This window comes from Lactuca saligna, chromosome 7 (assembly GCF_052625555.1).
Source record: "Lactuca saligna cultivar CGN05327 chromosome 7, ASM5262555v1, whole genome shotgun sequence".
Lineage (NCBI taxonomy): Eukaryota > Viridiplantae > Streptophyta > Magnoliopsida > Asterales > Asteraceae > Lactuca > Lactuca saligna.
The window spans coordinates 142964167-142975422 of NC_136423.1; the positions used below are offsets into that span (position 1 = coordinate 142964167).

At 34.7% G+C, this 11256-nt stretch overlaps 1 protein-coding gene across 1 annotated transcript; it reads left to right on the forward strand.

Moving 5' to 3' along the window:
- The first annotated feature begins 3071 nt into the window (after positions 1–3071).
- On the forward strand, positions 3072–5013 carry LOC145007303 (ABC transporter B family member 1-like). Its single transcript, XM_078966264.1, has 5 exons — positions 3072–3186; positions 3809–4068; positions 4163–4479; positions 4561–4784; positions 4948–5013. The coding sequence occupies exons 2-5, from the start codon at positions 4043–4045 to the stop codon at positions 5011–5013; spliced, it is 633 nt and encodes a 210-aa protein (XP_078822390.1). The 5' UTR covers positions 3072–3186; positions 3809–4042.
- Positions 5014–11256: the final 6243 nt, after the last annotated feature.

Below are 11256 nucleotides of genomic sequence, written 5' to 3' on the forward strand. Positions count from 1 at the left end.
TAGATAGTTCATATGTGTGTCTAAACAGTTAAGACTAATTGCCAAACCTCACAATTCAAATTATGGAAAGGGATACCGTGACCATAATCGAATTCGAGAATACAATTTTACAATCATTATCTTTTTAAAATCTTTCTTAGTGAAAGCATTTCCTCACAATCATTTTCATGAAGGAGGAAATCTTATGACACTTAGATTTAAATGGTGTATTTGTTCCTATCCATGTGAATTTGTTAAAACCAAAGTTTACGACAAATTCAAACTCATATGGACTGAACTTTCTTAATCTTGATTTCTTACCTTATGGTAGCACAGCTGCCCACCACGTCTTCCAAGTAGTTAAGCAGCTCACCTTTTCCTCTCAATGTACCTTCCATTGATTAAGGTGCTTTGCATTTTATGCGTTCAAAATGAGAACTCATAGGACTCACATGCATAATTAACTCAATTGGAACAACACAGAATCAAAATATTATCGACACGATAGGTTGTAAACCTCAACTCGTGTGCTAGTGATGATCGATAAGGTTTATTTGATTTGTTCTTGAAACCTTTCAAGACCATTAAGACTCCCACTGACTCCTTGACATATAAGATTCTTTTGTCAATAAACATTTCTTGACAAACAAATTTTCAAGAGTTAGTGTAGCTTGTATCAAAACACTTCATAAATTGGTCCTAGTTGGTCTTTGTCTTATCCAAGACATCACAACTTTCCACATTTGATGAATGTTATAAACCTTTAATACTTTTCACTCATTGTCACAATCTTAACTCTAAGACTTGTCTTGGAACGAAGTATGATGGACTTCTTGATTTAACCATTTCTTCAATCCTTGATTCCTCTTGTTAAACATACAATTATACTAAGACTCACTTAGAGGATCAATTGAGATATGGTTCTTAATCATTAAGACCTATCATAAAGCATAAAAGCTACTCTCCTTTCTTCTTAGAATGGAGAAACTCTTATTTTTCTGCCTACTTGATTCTTCTTATTCGTTCTAGTCACTACTAGAAAAAAGACCTTTAATGACGCGCAAACAATGACACGTGGTGATTTACGATACGCAAAAGTGTGTGCCCCAAAAATAATGTCATCTCTTCTAAATTTTGAAGGATAGAGGATGCGCTTTTTGTGCGCGCCCTAAAATTAGTGTCAGAAAAGAAAAAAAAAAAAAAGAAATACGGAGGATGCCTTTCATAAGATGTGCGTCATATAAGTGTGTCGCTTTATATTTTTTTTTAATGAAACACGCGTTTCAAGCAGGAAATGAAATCTCAAAAATTAAAACCCCGCCTCCTATTCCAATTAGCAAGAAAGAAGCCTAGGGTCTTCGTCTTCCCCCCTCTCTCTCTAACCTAAAACTCAATCTGCGATTTCGTAGAGATCTCCCATGGCTGTAACAAATGTTGGCTCTTCTCACTGATCTTCACAGCGATGGTGGCTTGAGGGAAAGAATATGGCAGCGACAGTGGCTCCAAAGCAAAAAGACGCCACGTCGGTCACTTTAGGGATGGAAGATAACAATGATGAGTGGTTCAACCCTCATGAAATCGATCCACACTTGCTACTTTTCTCCTACCTTTCTCTCCACCCTTCTCTTTCACCATAATCATCTTCTTATTCATTCACAAAATATTCAACATGAAAATCAAATCGCTGTTTCATATTTCATTCATTCATATAAAGCCCCGATATTTCAATTCGATTTTGAACCCTACCTAAATCATCATCCTGGAAAAACCCTAGCACATCATCCCTAAAACACCCAATAGAAAAAAAAACCCATATTTAAATCCCTAATTGATTCAGACGATGAGAACTTGGATGAAGTCGCACCTTATTCACCCTCCGGTTCAATTTCATGGCATTGTTGATTCAAAGTTTTAGGTAATATTTCTTGATATTGTTATACTCTTATCTCTTCAACTATCTTCAATCGTTCGCTTCAATGTGTACAGTCGATTTCATTATCTTCAATCGATCGAAGTGAAAGATGCCTATATTTTCGGAGTTGATTTGTTAGGGTTCGTTCACATCCCTGTGGAGGAGACCACGATCTCCTCTTCATTCCACGATCCCCACTTATACTCTTTATGCATCTCAGGTATTCTTCGTTCCTTCTCCCTTATTCTCATTCTTGTTTGATTTCCTAGGTGCGATATCCTCCCCCCATACTTTTCTCCTTTTGAGTTCGTACAGATGAGAGAATCACGTCATCTGTCAATTCAAGGTGGTATCTCTCCGATCGTAGGGCACCATTTACAGATTTGCGGCTCTTCACGCACACAGAGGAAATGGTAGAATTTAGCCAAGGTAGATTGGAGAGATACCATCAGATACACACTCACGTCCCTATTGTGCGATTCAATTGGCAAAAAATCAAGTCTACAATCGAATTAGGCTGCTCAGGGTTCTCTAACACTATATTAGGGTTTTTTTTTCATTTATAGAGTAGGTAATTTGAAGAATGTTGTCCCTAAAATCAATTTCTATAATCACTTGGTGGCAGACTTGTGTGAACTGTACCAAAATTCAAGGTTTTATTCTCATCTCTTTCATTGGTTCATCTTTTTGGCTGATTAGGTTTGTTTGTGTTTTTAGTTGATGCATATTAATGCTTATTTGATCAAGGAAGTGGCAGGAACTTGGTAGTGATGATGATGTCTTTTAGTTTTTTGGTTGTGATTCCACCTGATAAAGTAAGATACTGTGAAATATTCCACCTGAACAAACCCGGTTGGTTGGAGAGAGACAATCAATAAAAATGAGGATCAAATATCTTGAAGCAGCATTGAGTCAAGATATTCAGTTCTTTGACACTGAAGTCAGAACTTCAGATGTTGTATATGCGATCAATACTGATGCTGTTATGGTTCAAGACGCCATTAGTGAAAAGGTGAAAAAGATCAAATCTTTTTGACTCATACATATGAGATTATTAACTCTGTGTTTGTTTGTGTGTGTGTGTGTGCGTGTAGCTAGGGAATTTTATACACTATATGGCGACATTTGTATGTGGATTTGTGGTGGGATTCACAGCAGTTTGGCAATTGGCACTTGTGACACTTGCAGTGGTGCCTTTAATTGTGATAATTGGAGCTATTCATACAATTACATTAGCGAAACTGTCTTCTAAGAGTCAAGAAGCTCTTTCGGAAGCTGGAAATATTGCTGAGCAGGTGTGTTTTTTTACTTTTATATAGATATAATTCCCTTAAATCTATAAAATGAATTCAAGAAAGCCGTAATTTCTCTTTTGTTTTTTTTTTCATGTGAGTTTGCTGAATTTGAGCTAAGTTCAACGACATATCAATCTTTCCTCTTATTTTCCCATCTGGGTATTGTTTGATTTGACCTAAATTCAAGATGACGAAAACATCAATCGTCCCCTGTTTTTTTTTTTCCTATTTGGATCAAGGAAAAAAAATCATTTTTTCCATGTTTCTTTCGATTTTTAAGAAATATATCAGTTTTTCCTCTAATTTTCTATCTGGGTATTTCTGAATCTTAGCTTAATTTGTTTTTCTTTTTGGGGAAAAAAATCCATATTTTTCTTGTTTCTTAATCTGACTATCAATATTTTAGAGCAAACTTCAAAAAAAATTAATCTTTCTAATGTTTTATAATCTGAATGTTGTTATAGTTGGACAAACTGAAGCGAAAAAATAAAAAAGACATGCATGTTCTTGCATCTGGGTGATGGTAGAATTTGAAAGCCAAATTCAAGAACTTATTATCAATCTCAAAAAGCTAATTCTCTTTTTACCATCTGGATACTTTCTTGATCCATCAAAAATGCAGACAATCGCACAAATTCGAACAGTATTAGCATATGTTGGTGAATCAAGAGCATTACAAGCCTACTCTTCTGCATTAAAGATCTCACAAAAACTCGGATACAAGACTGGATTTTCAAAAGGATTAGGATTAGGAGCAACTTATTTCACAGTCTTTTGTTGCTATGCTCTTCTTCTATGGTACGGAGGCTATCTTGTTCGCCACCATTACACCAACGGAGGACTCGCCATTTCCACCATGTTCTCCGTCATGATCGGTGGCCTGTAAGTCTTCTTCTTTCAAAAAATTCCAGTAAACCCCATTAATCAATCTCGTTTTATTCTAATTATTCCGATTCCAAAATTCAAAATTTGACAGAGCTTTAGGCCAATCAGCTCCAAGTATGTCTGCGTTTGTGAAAGCACGAGTAGCAGCGGGTAAAATCTATAGAATTATCGATCATAAACCGAGCGTCGACAAAAACTCTGAATCGGGATTGGAATTGGATTCCGTTTCCGGCCAATTAGAGCTGAAAAACATCGAATTTTCATACCCTTCAAGACTAGATGTTAAAATTCTAAACAATTTCACTTTAACTGTTCCTGCCGGAAAAACAATTGCATTGGTCGGAAGTAGTGGTTCAGGGAAGAGCACGGTGGTTTCTCTAATCGAAAGGTTCTACGATCCCACCTCAGGTAATAATCAATCTCAATGTACAACCCTACACGCACATAGTACAACATGAATACCTCTAATCTTGCTTAATTTCAACACAGGACAAGTAATGCTTGATGGGCATGACATAAAAGGTCTGAATTTGCGATGGTTAAGGCAACAAATTGGTCTAGTTAGCCAAGAACCTGCACTTTTTGCAACCACCATTAAAGAAAATATCCTCTTGGGTCGACCCGATGCATACATGGGTGAGATTGAAGAAGCTGCATGTGTGTCAAATGCTCATTCGTTCATTATCAAATTACCAGATGCCTATGATACTCAGGTAGGTTAAAAAGTTATAATCTTGTTTTTATTTTGTGGGTCCACTTTGGTAACTTTTATGCTTTGATATTAATGGTGATTGTTCTTGATTTTTGGATGCATTTGGAGGGTAGGGTTTGATTTTTCTTTAGTTAAAGTTGGTTGCTTTTTGGTTGTTTGTAAAGATTAAAAATGAGTGGCAAATTTGGTTAAAAAAGGAAAACCTAACTTGGTGTAAAAGTCAAATGTAGTAAGGTAAAGTTTTCTTTCGAGGGAATGCATTAATTGAGAAGTTTGAAACCTGGTTTTTTCAGTCAACACTCCATGTGCAAAATGCAGATTTATGCAAGAAACAAGAACATAACTGTAACACCAGTGTGTGTGTGTGTATGTGTAAAAGGACAATATCGATAAATATAAAATATACACAACTATACACATTTTATAATTCATATCAAATGTACACTGTATCCATCACATGACTGACAAACGCAAAGATTTCGGTTGACCAGAAGCATGTTCAGGAAACAGTTTGACCATGTACTCCCTAAGTTTGTTGACTTTTATCTACGAAGTGCTTGAGCAATTTGGAAAGGGGGCATTTGGTGTTGCCCTTCTTGTACGCCATCTACATGATAGAAAAAAGTAAGAATGAAATTGAATTTACCCTACTTACATGGTTTTGTAATTTGTTTGTTTTGATGTCTGCCCTTCTTATACTCCATAACAGATCAGTTGGTGTTGGTCATCATTAACGTAATTAGCCCTAAATGTCCCATATAAATGATTGGTTTTGTTCATTTGTATTTCTACAAGAATAGTTATAGCAGCAAACAAACAGTAGAAGATTATTGATTTTTTATGGCTATGGCCTATGGGTATGATGACAGGGTGAGATTGGAATGGCATTTGGAGATTTATTAAAGACATTATGGGCTCCTGGGGCAACAGTTGTACCACCACGAACATTCAAGTCCAAGGTTGCTCATTTAAGATTTCCTGATTTCAAAGAGTTGCAGACTAGTGGCAAGGGCAGCTGCAAGCATCCTGGAAGTAACAGAAAAAACCGCACGATTCAAAATGTTCATACTTGCATTCTGTTTTAAGCTCTAAATGTGGCAGTGGTATATTTTCGTCTTTTTTCATATTATAAACTTGCTTCAGATCTGAATTTTGAACCTAATCTTAATAGCTTATATATATAAACTACCCTTTTGGCAGCGATTTTACTTAGTGTAATATACATGGAGATTTGTCAAAGACTTAATTTGACTATTGTTAGGTCATGGGTTGGTGAAGACTTTTTAATTTGGCCTGAAACCCGGAACCCAGAGGTATGTTTATCCAGCTATTCATCAAAATGGTTCATCTACAAAACATTTGCAAAGTTTGAATTGTCTTTAATTTTTTCCGATTACTGTTTGATTGAAAGGGATTGAAACTTTTCTCAAATGGGAATTTATTTCAATCTCTCTGAATCATTACAGAACTTATTACATAAATAGAAATAAACTAATTAACTTTTTTCATAACAACCAAATAATGAAAAATTACATGTATGCCCTTGATACAGTAAAAAGACAATTCTACCCTTATAGTTAATGTTGTTGAAACTGACATGTTAAATTGAAAAAAGTGTTAAAGGGATTGAAACTTTTCTCATTTTTTTGAATTCATTCAAACTCTCTGAATCATTACCAATGGTGCTTCCCACCTGTGAGAAATTCCAACTTTATCAAATATGCTGATAAATTAGCTGATACTGTACAGGATCAGGGTGGTGAGTTGACCCAATTGACCAAATAATAAACTCACACTTTTATTTCCTTTAATTTTTAATATTTAATCTTGGCTTTCAGGAGACATGGGTTCGAATCCTATTCCCAAAACCTAAAGTATCATCCCCCCTGTGCCAATTTTTCATCAAAATATATAGTCTTCAATGAAACTTAAACATCAACTCTTCCCTGTTGATGAAACTACATGGAGAGCCTTGGAAATGGTAAGAAACAATAATAAATTATGTACTTTGTGTTACCATTTGTGGCTCCTTTTCTTTGTGTATTTTTTTTTGTTATCAAGTTACATTGTTGCTAATCTGCTATCAAATTGGTCTTTCTTTTAGTATAAAAAATAAAACGTGTACTAATTAATGGTTACTCTCAAGAACTGCTAATCTTTCCATGCCTCATGTTGGTGTTCAAGTTGGACCTCCTAGTCTTGTGCAGCAGCAGCAACCTCCAATTACAGGTTTGGTTTGAATTTTGATTCAGTTTTTATTTTTGTTATTATAATTTATTGATATAAATTAAATGGCGTAATTAAGGTATCAATATCATCACTCTTACTTATATGTCTATATCATTTTCATGAAAATGTTTATGTTGCGTATTATATATTCATATGTCCAGTTGTGCTTTCTACATAGCAAACGTTAACCTTGGTCTTTGCGTTTTTTGTTCATAGATTACAAACACCAATTTCTTTCAAACAACATAAGATCTAGAGTTTAAATGGGTGATTGAAGGTGATTTTGGTTCTTGAAACGAGACTCAAGATATCATATTTTGGCATGGCTAGAATCTTTGGAGGAAATGAGACTCAAGCAAAAGTAAACACACAGAGAGTTGTTGGCACATAGTATGCTAGATGATGCAATTGTATATAAATGAGTTCATTTTTTATAATATTTACTCACTTTTGGAATAAATTTTTGTATTTGACATATTAGTGAAATGAATTATCTTTGTTATTTATTGTATTTTATTTTGTATTATGAGATTTTTAATGTATTATTTAATTTGAAAATTAGTAAATCTATAAATAATATTTTTTTTAAACAGTAAAAATTATGATACGCAAAAATGTGTGTCATCTTCATTTATGACATGACCTTTCTTGACAGGGGCTTTATTGATACGCATTGCGTGTCATAAACACGCGTGTCGTAAGGTTACGACACGCGAATGCGTGTCGTCTTCCTTTATGACAGGGCCTTCCTTGATACGCATTGCGTGTCGTAAACGAGCGTCGTAATTGCGCGTCGTAGATGAGCGTCGTGAATGTGCGTCGTCTCTCTTTATGACAGGTCCTTCCTTGACGCGCATTTGCGCGTCGTCTGAGCCTTTTACGACGCGCAATGAGCGTCGTAAAAGGCTATTTTTCTAGTAGTGACTATTGATCTAAACCCTTTAATCAATTCAGAATTACTCTTATGGTGAACTTGATCAACACACAACTTTGTGTACTCGATCTCCTAGTCCTTCACTTAACACTCTGTCAACGAATTTGTCTAATTTCCAAATATGAAATTTCTCATTCATCATGCAACCAAGTTGCATGATTTCAAATTTCAGTCCAATTGAAATTTGGGCGATGAGAAACTCTCCCTATTTGGTAAATTCTCGACATTTCCATAAATAACATAATTAAGAATCATATCCATTCGTTGTAGAAATATGCAAACATCAATTTTCATAACGATTTCATTGCAAGGAAGTAAACAAATAAATAAATAAGTCAAACAAAATTTATTTTATTTATTAAAAGCAGCGGAAAAACATTTGTCCTTACAATGCAAAAACTATGTAAAAGGAAAATTTCTAACAACTCTATCATAACTATCTATGCTCAAAATCCAATCTTCAAGTCCATGTGATCAAGATCCATCTCTTGTGATTAGATTCATCTTGCCCTCTTACCAAGCTTCCTTTCTTTTCATAGATCCTTCAAAACATTTAAATGCAATCTTATCACATCATGTATTAAGAATCAATGAATAGGAACTTAACAGAGTTAGATAGTGGATTTTACCTGAAGCGTAATCATACTTTTGACTCTCCCATCTCTTAGATCTCTTAGCACTACTAGAAAAACATCCTTTTACGACGCTCATTGCGCGTCGTAAAAGGCTCAGATGACGCGTAAATGCGCGTCAAGGAAGGCCCTGTCATAAAGAGAGACGACGCGCATTTACGACGCTCATTTACAACGCGCAATTACGACACGCGTTTACGACACGCAATGCGTATCAAGGAAGGCCCTGTCATAAAGGAAGATGACACGCATCCGCGTATCGTAACCTTACGACGCGCGTGTTAATGACACACAATGCGTATCATTAAAACAGCTGTCAAGAAAGGCCATGTCATAAATGAATATGACACACATTTTTGCGTATCGTAATTTTTATTTTTCTTTTAAAAAAATTATTTATATATTTACTAATTTTCAAATTAAATTTGCATTTCATGTCTCATAATAGAAAATAAAATACCATATACAAAAAATACAATCCATTACACAAAAGTTAATGTCATACAAAATACAAAATAAAATACAATAAATAAGAAAGATAATTCATTGCACTAAAATGTCAAATACAAATAATCATTGCTAACTATATAACCTAATACTACATTGCTATTAAAGGACATCATCATAACTCACTGAAGGTCTTGGAACAATGTTGTCGTCATCAACTCTTACACCAACCTTGCTTTAGTAGATGACTTTCACACAATCAATTTCAAACAATTATACAAATAATCATAGGAGGCACACAAGATATCAAAAAATTTATAAGATTATCCAACCAAAATAAAATAACATAAAAAAAACATACCTGTTATATGGCAGTGGTAGCGGGATATCTCCGGGTTGGCTTCAAAGGTGGTCTTCCGGTGGTGGCTGGTGGGCACCAAAAAACAACACATCAGTAAAAAACAAATCAAAGAATCCTAACCTGTTCTGTGGGCAGTGGCCACCGGATTTTGGGGGTGTTCAACGGTGGTCCTCCGGTGGTGGCTTGTGGTCATCGGGGATATACTGGAACACAACAACAAACTTCAACAATTGTATACCAACAAGAAATTACTAACCATAACTCTATATGGATGATTGCTTTTATGAGGATAAACCTCAGAACCAAAAGAAAAGCACTCAACACATACATCAAAATCAGAGCAATAAGGACTCAACACAAAGAAGAGGACCTAACTTTAACTTCATGTAATTTTAGTTAATAATGGAAAAGAATCCTCTCCCTTTGTTACTTCCTTTTCCACAACAGCTCCCTTTGTTTTTTCTTTTTCACCAACACCGAACTTCTCCCCATTTTCTTTCTTTCCACTTTTATCTGCAAACATTATTAAAATTAAATATAATAATAATAATAATAATAATAATAATAATAATAATTACCAACCTTTTTGCTTTATCACTAAATATTCAGAGGTTTAGGGTTTTCAGGGAAAAATGATAATGACCTTTATCTTTATCTAAATTCACTCGATTGAAATTCCCTTTGTTTTTCTTACTTTGACTTGTGATACTTGCTAGAACAGAAGAAGCAATCTCATTGGCTCCATAACTAATGGAATTTAAGATTCCACCAGATGATGATCTACCAAGTCCTTTAACATATAAAGGGGATAAAATCAATATTTTAAAAGGATGACCCCTCTGGTTGATCTATCACCTCAGTCCACCTTATAGCCCATTGGTGTAAAACTTGCACCCAACCTGCTGTTATGAGTCCAAAGCAATATTCAGTAGAAAACTCAAGATTCAAATGAATCTTATTATGCACCTAGCTAGCTTGTTTAGCTATACATATAATTAAACAACTTTAAAAAGGGTACATAATGAGTGAACATACTGCCAATTGGCTATTAATTTTAAAGACTATTGCATGTGTCGTGTAGTGTTAATTGAACCAGAGAGCAATCAAGTGAAACTCTATCATATATATATATATATATATATATATATATATATATATATATATATATATATATATATATATATATATAGTTAGAGAGAGAGAGAGAGAGAAAGAAAGAAAGAACCTGTTGTGCCTGAAGACAAGCATATTTCCAAAAATGCCCTTGCAGGACAACAACCTGTTGTGCCTGAAGACAAGCATATTTCCCTTGGACGCCCTTTGCAAGCCCAACCAGAGAACATGGTGACAAGGGCAATATCGGAAGGAGGAGCTAACAAAAACCATGTGTTAAGAGTTAGAAACTTAGACTTCACAATGAAGAAATAAATAAATAATGGTTTGAGAAAAATTTGACAAAAATAGACAAACCTGCCATATGCATATTGTGGAGAAATGATTTTGATTCCTCTTCAGTAAGTGATCTAACTAACCATGGTAAAACACATTCAATTACTCTCAAAGGCATTACACATAAACTTTGGTATAAGAGCTCTCATTGTCTTTTAGGAGTAAAATGCTTGTGTGCAAGTGGGAGAACCTGAAATTGAAATCACATAAGGGAGTTATGGTAAATAAAAGTCATAAAAAGAAAGACTAGTGATTCACTATTTCACTCATTCACTTGAAGTTCTTCATTTTGAAATGTTTCTCAATGATGGACATGATATGATCAACATGTGAGCATAACTTTGAACAAAATTCAGATGAAGATGAATTTGCTCCATCTTTTTCTATGCTTTCAATCAAACATCTAAATTTCTCAAAGTCA